The 16,350-nt window shown below is 35.1% G+C and overlaps 1 protein-coding gene across 5 annotated transcripts in view; it reads right to left on the bottom strand.

Annotated features, from left to right (window-relative positions):
• Window positions 1-16,350, bottom strand: part of USP25 (ubiquitin specific peptidase 25) — a 93,325-nt gene that overhangs the window by 9,194 nt on the left and 67,781 nt on the right. For 2 of the 5 annotated variants that reach the window (XM_027449278.3, XM_072025976.1), the window contains 7 exons: window positions 16,042-16,112; window positions 11,778-12,006; window positions 10,237-10,434; window positions 8,968-9,107; window positions 5,989-6,102; window positions 4,003-4,098; window positions 477-655 (listed from right to left, as the gene is read on the bottom strand). In XM_027449278.3, coding sequence (XP_027305079.1) covers window positions 477-655; window positions 4,003-4,098; window positions 5,989-6,102; window positions 8,968-9,107; window positions 10,237-10,434; window positions 11,778-12,006; window positions 16,042-16,112 — 1,027 coding nt within the window. The remainder of the gene's footprint in view (window positions 1-476; window positions 656-4,002; window positions 4,099-5,988; window positions 6,103-8,967; window positions 9,108-10,236; window positions 10,435-11,777; window positions 12,007-16,041; window positions 16,113-16,350) is intronic. The other 3 variants (XM_038186223.2, XM_038186229.2, XM_038186236.2) reach the window with 3 other exon arrangements.

The following is a 16,350-nucleotide window of genomic DNA, read 5'->3' as shown; positions in this document are numbered from 1 at the left end:
TCTCTACATTTCAATTTTTATGTTTTAAATAAGTGAATATATGGAATTTCAAGCATAAGAGAAATGGTCTTGTTTTCAGATAAGTTATCCATCTATTCTGGTGTCCCGTTTTAAGATTTTGCTCTCTATTGCTGGCCTTTAGGCCACTGAAGAAATACAGATTTAATTTCAGTGTTTCAAAACAAGGTATGGTGAACTGTGTGCAACTATGAGCAACACTAAGCATTCTTCATACCAATAAAAAACTAACTTCTTGTTTATTCTTTTTAATAGATATTTTTATAAAGTTTTTTTTATATATATAAAATTATTCTTCCATACATTTTATATTTTCAAGCTATTAACTAGTGGATGAAGCCAAATGCACACACATTGCTCTTACCTCTATTACACACCCTATCTGAACATAAAGGAGCATCTCTACACATCACAGAACACTCACAAGCACAGGAAGTGAGACATGCTGCTCTTATTACCTTTCATCAAAGCTAAGATTATGATCTCCAAACTGCTCCAGTAACGTTCTCTCAATTATCTTCTTTGGTGCCTGGTTTTGGATGAAGTAAACAATTGCATGGCGCAAACGATAATCACATTCAGGTGGTGGATCCTCCTGGGCTAATTTTAGCAGTCGTGCATATTCCAATTTAATTGCCTAAATAATTTTAAAAATATATATTATTCTTTTTCGCTTTTAACTCAAACTTCACCAGCATTAACAGAATAATTCCCATGGACACTTGGCTACAAAATCATTTTTAACAATCCCACCCGCCAAGTCTAAATTACAAAAAAAAACCAGACAAATATAAGGTTGTTCCCTAGCTAAAGCTGACAAAAACCCAGGTAGACCTTTATTTCAGAAACAATCCCAATGTTGCTCTACATCTCCCTGAGTGAAGTTTTATCCAATCTCTACAGTGGCTGCTTTAAGCACATACAATCTAAAAACAGTATATTTCAGACATTTTACTGAATTAAATTTTCTAAAATCTCCTAAGGTCAAAAACTACCTCTAATATATGGTTGAAATGCAAATACATAAATAAAACACAATCTACATAAAGTTCAATGAACATGTATGATTTTGAAAACGTTATGTCAGAATGGAAAATGATGTACAACAAAAATCAAACTGTATGATCTCTACAGAAAACACTTTAATATGATTAGTATCAGCCTCCAATAGGGCAGGACAGACTCCTCACTGAATATTTTAGATAAACTTTAGAGGTCATCAGAAGTCTTTAGTTTGTCAGCTTATTAGATTTTAATGAACCACATCTGTTATCTTCATTAGATTTTACTCGCTGAAACTATACAGCATGAACAAGAGTAACAAGAAAAAAAATGGTGACAAATCTTAGTGTGTTCTGTAATTTCTGTCTCAAAATATGGAGGTGATCAAATTGCTGGCTAACACTACTTATCAACTTGAAACATGAGTTAATGCATAAGCAGTTTCAATGCGATATACAGCAAAAATAAAGCTCCAAACCATCTAGAAAAATATCCTGTTTAATATTTCAAATTCCTTAAAGTTAAAATACCTAGCAGCACCAGCAGCATTTTCTTGATGTTTAACTTTTGTAAATTTTGGCTGCTATTCTCTACCAACAAACCTTGTGATTCAAGACTAAACACATGGGTGGGATACTACTCATACCGGCCTAAACAGATAATACGTGGAGAACCTTAAAACTTAAAAGTTCTGCATTAACATTTTTAATTACTAATCATATGCATTATCATTAAAAAGGAGGTTTGGGAGAACCAATACATATCAAAAGCCACAGATAAGAGTTTTTATTATCTTAGATATGACATTCTACCATTAGCAAGCCAACACAGATAACTATGCAATTAAACCCTCTTTAGTGGGGTAGGCTAGGAGCAAAAAGCAATTGCTATTTTGCATTTGATTCTTCAGAGAATTATTTAGAAACAGGAAAAATTCAACATAAAACTTAGATTTTCATATACAAATTAAGCAAAATTTAAAATGCTGTGCTATAGATTCATTAATCCTATATGCAAAGGAAAATCAACACTACTTCTTTAAATTGAATACAGGAAAAAGGGGTGGTAGAAAGAAATTTCATAAGCTTTACTTTTCTCACAGAGAACGTTATATATAAAGATCTTAAGGCAAACATACTACAAGGAACTGCCTATAAAGTGTAGAGAAGGATGACAGTACAAGGTCATTGATCAATAAACGTCCTAATTGGTTTGTGTTAGTTATGTCTGAAGTCTGAGATCTAAAGAGGGAATCAAACTTTGGCAGTAACAATGACTCATATCAAACAGGTTCTACCTGCATTACACCGAAACAAGGACATCATAGAAAACAACCACAGTCTTTTATAAACAATAATTTTACATTAAAAAAAAAAAAAAAGAAAGAAAAAACAGAGTATAAGAAATATCACAGAAGCTTCTACAGTAAAACGGGATTTCACCTGTTACATTTCAAAATACGAAATATGGTACTAAGTAGAATCACTTCATCCACAAACATCCATACTAATGTATTACTCAAAAAACAAAACATGTTCTACCAGTTCTAAGTTGCTTCTAACATTAGTCAGCAAGATACGAGAAGTGAGACTTTCCTACCCTCCAACAATTTAGCTTTAACAACATTTTCTCAAAGACAGTTCTTGCCTCTCCCCTCCATATTGACATAAAATTATTTAAGCATCAAAAGTAAAAAGTAAAAAAAAAATAAACTGAGCATTTCTTTGATTATTCCTAATAAATAAATATTTTTATTTTATTTTTAATCAGAATTCCTGTTTTGTTTTTAAACTGATCAAAATACTTGTCACATTTTAAAAAATATATTAATGTAATTAACCTTTCTGGTAAAAAGTTTGATTTGATCAAATGAGCACTTTTTTTTTAATTAAAAAATGAAGCTTTTCATTAAGTGAGAAATTTGAAAACATGACACTGAATCACAAGCAAAATGTATTTCATTAAACAAAGGCTATGGCAGGTGTCTCTCTGTTGCCTGAGTGCAGATGCATACTACAGATGCAGTATGGTCTGGTCATAGCACTTGTCAAAATATCCATTTAAAAATAAATAAATAAATAAATAAATAAATAAATAGATAGATAGATAGATAAACAAAAGAACATGAGATTTTGATTTCCTTACCAAGAGGGTAAAAAGTTTTTTGTTTTTCTTTATTTTTGTATTTTTAATGTTTCCTTTCAGTGTAACTGAGCCATAAAAATTAAGTAGGAAACAGAACGCTACTCAAAGGCAAGCAAAAAACTCTCCCCCACATCACCACCCATAAAAATCTTGTTTGAGAGGATTTTACATCATGTCAAAGTAATTCCCTTGCTAATACTCTGAAAATTAATTCAAAAGACTATGAGCTAGAAATGCTCAGAAATTTGTGCATTAAAAAAACTGATGTATTTTTTTCAATCTGGTATCATACCGAAGACTAACAACCACAAAGAGCCTACCATCCAATTCTTAGTAATAAAATACTGCATAAACAATATTGACATTAACGAAGTTAAACAAAAGAAAGTGATTTGGATTTACTAAAAATCTTTTAAGGAAGACAAAACAAGAACATTTCTTTGAAATAAACAAATAACTAAACACTGAAGTCCCTGAATGAAAACACCAATGTCCCAAACAGCCTAGTGAAGGCATGCTTTTATGAATTGGGAAAAAATACAAATTCTTATTGATTACAAATCCAGGTTTCAGGTTATTTGCTACTAATATTTAAAAGGTAAAATGCATGAAGGTATATACTTTACTAATATCAAGGGAGCATACTGCTAAATCAAGATTGAAACAGCTATAGATATTTCTTCCTAAAAAAGTGTATCATTTAGAAATATCTAAATGGAGGACTGATGCCATAGAAGAGCACTTATAAATGCTGGAACAGTCTTAATACACAAAGGGTGGGGTGAGAAGGTATGTCTAACAAGTCAGAGGAGAAAAAGTTGAAAATGTTAGTTGTACCTTAAAGAACCCTGCTTCTGGCCCACACCTGTCATAAACATTCCTGGCTTTACCTATAGCCATGATAATACCTTGCATGTTCGGGGTCAGCATGACCTGCCATAAGGGATTTAAGGTAAAAGTTTGGAATGATTAATATTTTAATGATTAAATTCAATATGCTTTTAGTCTCATGCAAGATAAAAAGCAACTTAATGCATGCATACATTGAAATGGCACTTTCAATACAAGATCTGTTGTGCTTATTCTGCAAATCAATCACGGCACGTGTAAATATGTTTACCACGACAAAATATGGTTAAAGGAAGCTTAACAAAAACTGAACAATTGTGTCAAATACAATTTAAAAATCACATGGTCAAAACTTCCCAGAAAAGGAACATGCATCATTTAGCATTAGCATCCATCAGAAATTGTGTACGGATGGAGTGCTACCTCAAGAACTCATGGCTACCAAAGGGTAAAATAAACTGTTACAAATACAAAAATCACCCAATCACACTTTATATATACTATACTAAAAATATAATAAACTACACTGCTTGTATTTTATACATATTTCAACATCAAAGTAAGGGACCCAAATGCTGCAAATACAATTGGTCCCCAAAGCATTTGCAGACGAATACTTAAAATTAAACCCAAAACATTTAACAAACACAACACCAAACATAACACACACATCTCACTGCTAATCACATCAGTTATATACAAACAATTTGATACTTTTAGGTTACCCAGAAAGGCCTTTCCCCTCTGTTATCTGTGAGCAAGGCAAAACACTCCTCCCTCCCTGCCCAAGGTCTAGCTAGCACCCCAACTGGCACAGCAACAAAAGCTGGCCTTTAAGGACAGAAGATGAAGAGCCCTAAAGTCCCCAGAAGAGTCTCCCAACACATAAAAACAGCCTTAAAAATACAAATATGCTTACAAAAGAAAAAGGCAAATGAGGAATAAAGTTAACATCCTCTAGAAAAAGCAGTGGCATGTGGGCAACAATGCCCAAAATAATAATTAAAAAAGACAGGTCATTAGGTGAAGCTAAATCTTCCCATCTTTAAAGGTGGAGACTGCACACTGGTGGAAAACCAAACTCAGTGAGATGTCATTTAAATTGTTTTATTCCCCATCCCACACTCCCCATCACTAGTGCTCATACAGGCAGAATGACCAGACATACCCATTTGCACAGGGAAGCGAAAGCTCCCTGCAGCCTACCTATAACACATGCCCAGATACCTGAGAATAGGGGTTACACCAACTCTATCCCCAGCCAAAACTAAGATGGAATAAGCATTGTCAAGGCAAAACAGTTTGATGCCCTGGCAGTGCTGCTTTCTGTTGCCAAAATCAGCCAGAAGAAAATACTGTCTCCTGGGCTAACATGGGTCTAGCATCTGTTCTTCAAGTAGTACCAGGTACTCTCCCACCCTGTGCCTGAATTAGGAAAAAACAATTTTATTTATTTTTTTAAGCTTTGAAAATAGTCACTTCCTACAGCCATATATATCAGTTTCAGGGTATTTCCATGGATAATTTAATCCTTGGAGTCTAAAAAGCTTAACCTGAGCAAATAAGAGATTGGATTTGAACATTAGCTTTATTGGACTGACAAGAAAGCACAAACATTAAGAACATCACTCACTATCCTGACATTTTTTAAAAATAATGTAGTGGTCCACAGTCTATCACCAGCATTTCAAAGCCTACCTGACCTGACACAAACATTCAGCTTCCACAGCTAAAAAGACAAATATACCTCCAGTGTAAACAGTACCATGCAAAGCGTGCCCAATTAGAGTAGCTTGTGCTTTCCTTTCATACTTCATCACAAATTAAGACATTGTTACGGTTACAAACTGCTAAGCATTTAGTTATGCGGAAATCTGTTAGGTGTCACAATGTGCAAACATGCCAAAAATTCTCATCAGGCAGCACAAGAAAGCACCGAGTAGGAGCGGTGCACACAATTGCAATCAAATGTACCTCATCGTCATAACCCCCCTCCTCTGACTCAATCACAAAAGTCCCTACATCAGGGATCGCCACCTCTACAACTCGCTGGTTAGGAGCTGGTGGAGCTGGGGCATTATCAGAGCTCTGCAGAAGAAAATCATTATCAGTACGTGTGGGGAGGGGAATCACAAAATAGAGAAAATCCGAGACGCAAACTAACAAGCCGATTGAGTAAAATCAAGCACACTGCTGAAGTTCTGAAAAAATGATATATGTCACTTATATTCTCTAATTATTCATACTTTACTTTAAGCAGTACATTTTAAAATTCGGGCATAATTTTACAAAAAGGTTTCATTCACTAATTACATCTTCATAGGCTAGTATGCCAGTACTACAAATTTAAAGCAGTTGTCAAACGTGGAGTCCGCGAACCACTGTTTCTTTTCATATATTTAGTAATTTTGGGTGAAATATAATTGAGATATCTGAAGAATTCATACTAAGGGATGGCAGCAAGCCAAAGGCTAAGATTTTCTGATGCACTGAAAAAAAAAATAGAAAAAGGCCTCTAGCAATTAAGGTATTTGAAAGAGTATTTGAAGGTGCATTAAACTCACCAGGCTTTTTTTTTTTTTTTTTAAATAATTACACTTAAAACCAAGGGAAGATTATGTTAGTCACTGAAACTCTTGTTATGTTGAAGTAAGCTTTTAAACAACTGAGATGATCTCAGCTACTGCAGTCTGTCATTTTATAATCACCGGTTTACAACACTTGCAGAACTTCAACCTTCTCTCTAATCTAAGCAATCACAGAGTACAGAAAGAATGCTGTGCTGCTGTTCTCCAGTTATTACAATGGCTTTCTTTTTAAATAAAGATTCAGAAACACATAGTATCTATTTACACACAGCATTGTATAAATACAAAGAAAGACTGTGCAGATAAATAAATAAATAAGTAAGAACAAAGGTCAGAAAATGGACACAAATGATCATGTGGTGAGTAACCTACAGTCCTGTTTGTTTTATGTCCTGATGTTGTTTTTCCTTCTTCCAAAATGGACAAACAAAAAGTGGAAGAAAGAGATGTGGCTACATGTCATAATGCATATGGAAGTAGAATAATTAAAGAGGGCTGATACACTGAGAAGGAAGCACAGTTCTCACCATGTTAAATTTGGCTACACAGAGGGCAGCTTTTAAACATCAATAGAGTACCCTCAGATTAGTTGGAAATTGGCTTTAGATTTTAACAGTAGAAGAACATTTGTTTCTAAGTAAGAGATTTTGTGGGATTGTAGTTTGTATTTGTGTTGCTGGTTTGGGGGTTTTGTTTGTTCTTTATTTTGCTTTTACTTTTAAATATTCCATTCCCCTTGATGCAGTACAATGCAGCGGAAATTGGAATAATTGGAATAATGAGACCCGTCTCTGCTTCACTAAGCGTACCATGACATTTCCCAGTCAATGCCTTGTAAAGCCCTAGGGCCGATGACTGTGCAAAATGCCTAGCCTAAACAAAAAGATTTGATTCATGGAATCAGATTTGTAAGATTCTTCCCCATCCCACCAGGATGGATGCCTGCAGACCCTAGAAAGAGCATTAGCATCAGGCAAGACACTTTATCATGACTTGGACATCATCATAGCTACCCCCTCAGCTGGAGGTAACTCATATTAAAGCAGGCTCCCCCCTTAGCTGGTCTGTGCTCTGAGAACTCAAGTCAAATTTGCAGCAGCCTAAATTTTTAGTGGCAGAGCACCTTTTCATAGATGGTTAGCTTTCTTGTTGGTTTTGATTTAGATTTAGCAGAGAAAGTATGCTTCTCTGCTCTCCTGACTCCACAGGAGAGAGGGATGGAATACACTCCAGGTGTAAGGGTCAACACCTTGTCACATTATTTCAAAGGCTTTAAAAAGAGTTTCCTGTTGACACCAAAGTTATTTGGGGCCAGACTGCTTCTGTTTTATGAGGATTCATACCAGAACTTAGGATTATACTTGAAATTTTGCACATTCCTAAATTGTTCATATCACTAGTGGTTATAAGTGGTACCTTAAGAAGGTATTATGTTAGTCACTGAAACTCTTGTTATGTTAAAGTAAGCTTTTAAATGACTGAGATGATCTCAGCTACTGCAGTCTGTCATTTCACGTACATTCTGCATGTTTCATCCTTAGTGATATGGTTCCAAGGCAGATTAATACACTGCTTTAAAGGAATTTGGTTTTGTGTCAAATATAATCATCTATATACCTAGAGGGAAGCAAAAAAGGGTATTTGCTGAAAATAAAAAACTGTTAAATATTTGTTTCACTAATAGCTCATGAAGCAGTTAACCTCCAATTCTTCTCAGAATTTGCAACAAGAAAACAGTATCACCCAACACTAATTCTTATAAACATTTTAACATATGCATCTGATTAATCACAATTTTCGTAAACTTCTGAATTTGCACTAAAGCTACAGAATAGGGTAGAACTAAGAGTTTTATTATATTACAAATTTTCTTGACCATTTTTGAGCTTCCCTCCATAATATTTAGAAAAAACTCGTTTTTGAAAGCTATTTTCATTTCCATAGATCTTCCAAGAGAACGCAATAATATTCTCAAATTTCTCCGATAAAAATTATGATATTTAAAGTAGCATTTTTCAAGTCTTTTACATGGAATGTTGATGTTTACTCCTCAAAATAAATGCAACCATCTAATGCTTTGAAAAGATTATTTGATGGTGGGCACGAACATATGATTGCCATTTGAACGATACACTGTACCTTTGACAAGTACTTGAATCACACAGAGTACATCTATCGTACTGTTATTCTTCTATTATGCTCATTAACATAGTACATACTTTCTGATGGACTTTTAATGTTGGACATTCCCTGAAGAACAAAAATTATTTGTTCAAAGCTTTTCTTCCCCCATTTTAGCACTATAATCCTTTCCACTTGCAAAATAGAAGAAAAAGAGGTATTTCAAGCTTCAAAGTATCCTCACCGTATCCATTATAGCTTCTGGACCTCTATCTTCTTGTTCAGCTAAAGCTTTATTGATCGCTTGTACAGAATCTTCTTTTAAGTGCTTTGAAAGATCAGTTCTTGATGGCTGCTCTAAATATTCTGGTTCTCCTGCTTGAACTTAGTGACAGAAATAAGATAACAATTCCATATGTTAACAGAAGCATGAATTTTGAATTGATTAATTTTATCTGGATCACTATCTCATAGATAAGGTAACCCTCACAGAAGATGCAGGGTAGGTCACATCCTTTACAAATCCAACTTTATGCCAGCCTGTGTCTCAGCACATTATGAGCTCTTTCATATAAATGGACTCATATTTTTACATTAGGAACAATAGCCCTGTCCTGTCTAGGCTCCCATTAAGGCTTGAGTGAGGGGTTTTTATCAATCATATAAGGGACAACTGAGAGCAGAGATGAAATTCTGCTTAGACTTTTAGTAGTATACACACCCAATATATGGAACAATCTACAGCCACTTGACTTCCAGATATATTTTTTACTTTGTAAAATAATCAACACATCATATTCTTCTGACTTAAGGGAAATACCAAAGTCTCCTCCCCCACACTTGGGAGCAATAAAATTGATTATCATAACAAGAGCAAATTTTGGCAGACACATATATACACACACACACACACACACACATTTGGTATATGCCCTTACTAATAAAATACTAAAACTAGTCTCAAAGCATTTACAAAGTCAAAATATATAGAAGATGAAGTTCTTATATGTCATGTAAGAGAAACACGCTCAATCTGAATGACTCAAATACAACAAAGAAAACATCTGGACAACAGCTTCACTATACAAATCTGTCATGTAACCTTTCATATAATATATGTGCAACCTTCTGAAATGGAGCAAAAAGTGGATGTGACCTAAGACACAATAGTCTGTGTAAAAACAGGCATATTACTTATAGGCAGTTTGCCAAATCCGAAATGACAAACCAAAACAAAATAAAACAAACAAACAAAAAAATAATTGAATTTTGAAAAGCTAAGCACAAAACTGTGAAGAAAAAGGCAGAAGAAAAAATAAAAAATGCAAAAAAACAAACAAACAAACAAAAAAAAACCACAGATTAAACTTCAAGTTACCTTGGCCAAGTAAATAATTATAATTTAAGATTACACAAATTAACAATTTTTTCTTTCTTAAGAGGCAAAAAAAAATATTCCCAAACCAATGAGTTTTGTTTCTACTTCTTTTACAAACAGCTAGAAGAAGCTAACCTGGAGCAGGTGAGGGTGCTGGTGCTCTGGGAATCTGAGATAGCAACTTTTCCTGCTGTGCCTTCTGAGCAAGTTCTGCATCCCATTCTTCTAGTTCCTTTTCAAAACGTTTATTGTCTTCCTTGACATAATCCCTTAGATCAGAAGGTAGTGTGTCCATTCCTAGAAGTATCTGTCCTGTTTCTTTATTAAACTCCTCTGTGGTAATATAAAATTCACATTTCAGAAAAGGAAAAATTTTGAGAAATAGGTATGTATGTTAAATTGCCTTAAGTGAATTACTGAACACATGCAATACAACACCAAATCTCCCAAACTGTCTTACTGTCTTAACTTTTCTCATCATCTGTCTGGCACTCCTCTACTACTAGAACACATTGCTATTGCTCTTTCAATCTTTTGATTACAGATTCTTGGGCATCATCATGTCATAGCTACTTTGAAAGATGAGCCTTCGGGCCTATGAACACCCTACGATTCTGATCATTCAAAGCAAAGTTGCACCAAAAAAAACGTTTTATTAGTGCCATGGGAATTGGAAACAACGCAACTCCTCAGAAGAGAATGGGAAAGAGAATGGGCCTATATGAAGCCACAACGTCAACTGATAACACCATCTACATGAAGTGACCTTCCTTTTAGCTTTGAGAACAGTCTCTGTAACAGCATACCAAGTCCTGGGGGATCAGTCAGTGGTAACTGTCCCCCCAGCAAGCAGGCCTCCAATTTAGAGGAACAGCCAACCTACAGGGCTCATAAAGCCTATGGCTGCAAGTCCACTATTAATCTGACAGTCTAGAAATGTCAAGGTTGATATCAGTTCCCATTTAAAAATGGAACAAATGCCCATTCTAGCTTTTTGCCCCTATGTATAGAATGAAACATGGAAGTTTTCAACCGTTTGTTACTGAATCTGGCCATTTTCAGTCAGTCCCCTAGCCACTGTTAACAGAGCCTATAAAACTTGCAAAGGGCCTTCCCACTCTCACCACACATATCCTTTTGAGCCTTTTTGTGTAGTTATATTACTACACAACCTGATAAAAAATCCATGTATTCCTTTGGTTTAATGTGTGGTTGGGAAGGCTAAGTTATTCATATTTTAATATACTGCACAAAGCTTCACGTTTTAATCTTTCCAGTAAAGTTCATTCGAGTTCTGAAGCTTATGAAGAAAAGCTATGTGATGATTTTAAAAGGTCAAGAGTCACTTTTGCATTTTCATATTTCTGCTCTATTCTTCAGTGAGATAACACCTCCAAAGCACTGAACATGTGATGAGCTGGCTAAAATGTTTACTAATTAGCCAACTTAGTTACTTTTTCTCTCTTAATAATAACAAAACACTGGCATTATCTTTATTCATCTGGAAGTTGAAAAGAAATCATTTCACCTGTGAAAACAATTTGACTGACAGTTATAGAGTTTTCAGTAATTCTTAAAACCATTTCAAAAATCTGGAAATCCATCTGAAAAAAATCTTTCTTTATCAATGTGGTCAGGTATTCTATATCATGCTGCAAACATAACCATAACATTACCTTGTATCAAGTATTGTTCCTTATCATTTATATACATTAAACAGTATGCACTGGCATTCCTGTAACCACCAAAAGAGTCCCGTTCCAACTCTTCCCAAGTTGACTTCGTCACAGAAATGTCATTGTACTTCATCCATCTGTTCTGATGGTGGTCATAAATATATGCCCAGTAGTGTCCTGCATTAGCTTGACCTTCATGAACTAGCACAGCATGTAATCTATAAGGAACCTTAAAAAAAAAAAAAAGTAAAAAAAAAGTCAAACTCCTCTTGTCAGCATTTAGTTCTGACTACCCGCCATAATTGCTATGTTAAAAGTAACAAAAATCAAGATGAAAATATGACACAGAGGCAAACTAAAAAGGTAAAACTAGCAAACCACTAAGCAAAATGACTTTGAACTACTTAAGTTACTATAATGTGTCACAAGAGATCTTAGAAAGCATTAGTGAATCTCCAGCACAAATGCCTACTTTGCTATCTTTACTGCCAAGTAGTCTCTTTTTTTAATTCCTTAACATTCTTACTTTCCTTGTATCTCCAAAAAACCCTCAATATGTCAGCCTTAAGCATCTATGATGTGCTCCAGTCCCGACCTGGTAACCTAATACTCAAGTCTGCTAAGACATATGTAAATTCAAGCTAACAATAGCAAATAAAAAGTACAGTATTTAAGTGACTTTATTTAAAGGTATATCTCATATTTGAATACTTCACTTTCCAAAAGGTAAAATTTTTCTAGTGTTTATCAGTGTATGAAAACTACAACTGTTTTTCTGTATCAGTAAAACAATTGCAAAGAGAAGGCTGGAAGAGAAGGAAATAATTTCCAGGACTGTGTAAAAAGCATCACAGGTTACATGTGTTCACTGGCAAGTAAGAGGAATGGAATACTTAGCTCCTACATAAGTAGTTCTAAATTTGAAGAGAGAAGCAGAATCCTTACTTACATTTTAAAAGCATCTTAATGATTGATCTATTTTAACCTGCTGAAATAGGACATGCAACAGAAAACTAATTTTCCCTGATATGCCTGAAAGATAGCATCTTTTACTGCTATAACAGTCCATACTGTAGATGAAATGTCTACTTAACAAGTTGTAGTGAATATTTGTCTGAAATGTGATTTAAACACCACAGTAATCAGTATCCATAAATATATGTGCAACTATGACTTGACAAACTCCTTCAAGTTATTCTTAACCTGATTGCTCTCTTTCAGATGATAAGCAAGTAGTGAAGATTTTGCAGCCTCCCTTGAACTGTAAAGCTGGCTGGCGGCAAAGCAGCTGGAATCAAACAGACTCTTATCCCAGATACCAAACTGCACTAAATCTTCAAACACAAGATGTGTATACAGAAGAAATCCTAGCAAGTCCTTAAATCTGAATATGCTGGGGGTTTTTAACATCTTATCAAAACAGCACAAAAGCCTTCTTAAAATGATGGCAAGTCCATGCATATGCATATATTTTATATACATATATAAAAATATATGCAGATCCTGATTAGAAAAGGTAAGTGAATTCTCTTCAGACTTCAACAACAAAATTTTCTCACTGAAAAACAGAACAGTACAATCCCAGGTGAATTTAAATCCTTTTACTTAAAGCCATGCTAACTGGGTCAGCTTGGAGGTCCTTATCCTTTCCTCCAGCTCTGGAGGGCTGGCTGTCAGAGTCATCCACGCAGTTTCCAGGAATGTCCCCCCAGAGTCTGTGGCTGAGACACAGGCAAATTCAGTGGCTACAGGCGTCTCTTATGATAACCCATTATATCAACAACAATTAAAGGTCCAGGGCAACAGACAAAGTAAATTGTCTGCAATAAGCTCCATAGCTTACACTTACTACTCATGAAACAGAAACGGAACTTCACCATGCTCTTCATATGCAGTTACAGAACAGATGCATCAGAGCAACAAAATGAAATAAAAAGAACACCCCCTAAACCAAAATGACAACCTGGTAGAAAAAGGTATGAAAATCAGAATGGCATCCTTTCAACGGCAACAACATGACAAAGAGTACTTCACCGTGACATAAAGCATTTCACTCACATGTGCACCACTGGCCAGCTTAGTATTTTAAGTAGACCAGGAGGATTGCAAACAACAAATTTTTAGACAACCAACATCTTCAAATCACACTTACTATGTCTTCACTGACTATATGACTTTACCCCAACCGGTCAACAGTGAACTTGCATGTATGAACATCAAAAACAGTGTAAGGGCTATCAGTGTAAGCTATCGGTCTAAACAACTGCACTGAATAGTCACTACAGCAATCCTCCTCGGCATCACAAGCTACCTTATACATAGTTTTTTCCCTTTCTGGCTTCCACATTACAGACTTGAAAAACAGAAGTTAATGTTCCTTCTTCATGAAATGCACAGTAACCTAATATGGGTTCATGGAAGGAAGAAAAAAAAAGAGAGAGGAAATAAATAAGCATTTGATGGAATCTCTTCATTCAGGAGGACGAAGAAAAATACAAATTTCAGGAATATATATCATAAGAAGGGATCATTTAGCTTCTGAATCTGTGTGAATTAACAGATGAAGTGAAAGTTGCCCTTCTGCTGCTGAACTGTTTTTGTCTGTGTGGGTACTTTGGCACAACAGGGAAGAGGCAGGCGCATATAGCTGTCTCCTTTCTCCTACCTACCTCTGCATCTGACCAACTGGATAGCTTGGTATTGCCCCATTCTCTGGGAACAGATTCACAGTATTGATCTTTTCCTCTAAATGATACAATTGCAGGAACTAAAAGCTTTTCTTCTGTGAGTCAGTAAGATCTGGGCACATAAAATTAGACTTTTTAAGGAGAGTATTTATATATTTGCAGAATACTTCCTAGTCTTTCTATGAACTATTTAAGAAGTTCCCTATCTTCTCCTTGTGTCCTCCTTAGATTCCATCTAAGGAAACTACAGATATCCTTTCTCCCTTGTCAAAAAACATTCCCTAAGAATAACTTAACAACAGACATCACTACTTTAAGGCATGGCACAGTAATTCCCTCTACAACACTATATACTATCCATATCTTCCTCCATTTCTGTTATTTTCTTTCAAAACAAAACAAAAATCTAATCTATATTGTACAAATCTGTACTAAGAAAAAGTGTTTTACTAAGTAATCTCCTTTTTCCAGTGTAATAATTGCTGACTATTATCTTAGTCAGACATAGATAGATAGAAACACATGAGCCAACAAAGACTAGCTATTCGAATGTGAAAACAATAAATTACTTCATTTTAGTGCTAGATGATGTAGCCTGTAGCCTTCCTGTTACAACAAGCATTGATGAAAAAAAGCCTGCCAGCAGCAAGCTTAAAGAATGCCATCTAGGCCAGTCTGCCTGAAACTCTTAACATCAGAGTTCAGCTGCCACGAACTATTACAAGCCACGTACAAAATGAAACAGTACCTCAAGGAAAACTAAGCTGAACAGATCTTACTTGGAAGGAAAATAACTCTTGTTACTTTCTGTTAGCAACAGAGGAAGTAAGCCTTAACCTTAAAACCTGTCTCAGTAAGCATACATGAGCTTGTGAACATCAGAAATACAGCAGGAGCTGTAACTCCAGAACAAAGCATTCTAAAACTGCTTTTAGATTACAGAGCATGTGAATCTCCCCAAAATGCACGTTAGCCCAAAAGTCAAGGTTGTGATGGACATTAAATAGAGACATTTAAAAAAACAATAGTAAAAAAATTCCACACAGAGAGTCCTACTGGCATTACTAGCTATTAATTAAAACCAGGAGCCTTGAGTTCCCAAGTCTTAGTATGGAGGTTGCAACATACACGTACAATGGCAAATAAACATCGAGTATAAGGTATATAAAAATAATAGTTTCTTGTGCCTAATGCATTCTCATCCTTAAAGGCATTATCTCCCACGTAACAAGGTCAAATTGGGGGGTGAGAAAATTTTATAGTCAGATTAAAACTTTAGTTCTGAATTCAAAAGAGCTGATCAGAGATGGAACTTATTTTGACTTTTCATCACGAAGTTGCTTAAACTTAAGCATGTTGCATGTTATATCTGTCTCGCATCACCCATAAAATATTGTAATTGTCTTTCACCTGACTGTGCATAATTAAAAGACTTGCAAAACCTACAGTGATTTTCCAATGAAATTTCTAAATCCACTGTATATAATAGTTGTATACTTGCACTCTTTTTCAAGCATCTAAGAATTTTAATAGAAGTGACAAAAAACATCTATTATTGACGCAGAAATTGTACTTACTTGGACCATTGTTTTGTCAGAGTACATCAATTCAATTGTCCGATGTATTCTAGATATACTTTCTTGTAAATCTAAAAGAAAAAAATAAAAAACCTCTTCCGTGACGCTGTATAAATGTGCAGGAATATATCTTTATTTTTTCTCGTTAAAGGCTCTGTACATTCCACAATTGATGCATCTGTTTACCTACCTATAGACCCAATGCTGAATTTCAGATGAGAAAGCAGATAATGATTTGTGATCCACTGTTGCTCATTTCCTAAAACTCAACCAATCCCACCGATGCTGGAACAACTACTTACATGGTTT

Source organism: Anas platyrhynchos, chromosome 1 (genome assembly GCF_047663525.1).
Source record: "Anas platyrhynchos isolate ZD024472 breed Pekin duck chromosome 1, IASCAAS_PekinDuck_T2T, whole genome shotgun sequence".
Lineage (NCBI taxonomy): Eukaryota > Metazoa > Chordata > Aves > Anseriformes > Anatidae > Anas > Anas platyrhynchos.
The sequence above is the reverse complement of the archived record's forward strand: the minus strand, read 5'-3'. Positions and strand labels throughout refer to the sequence as shown.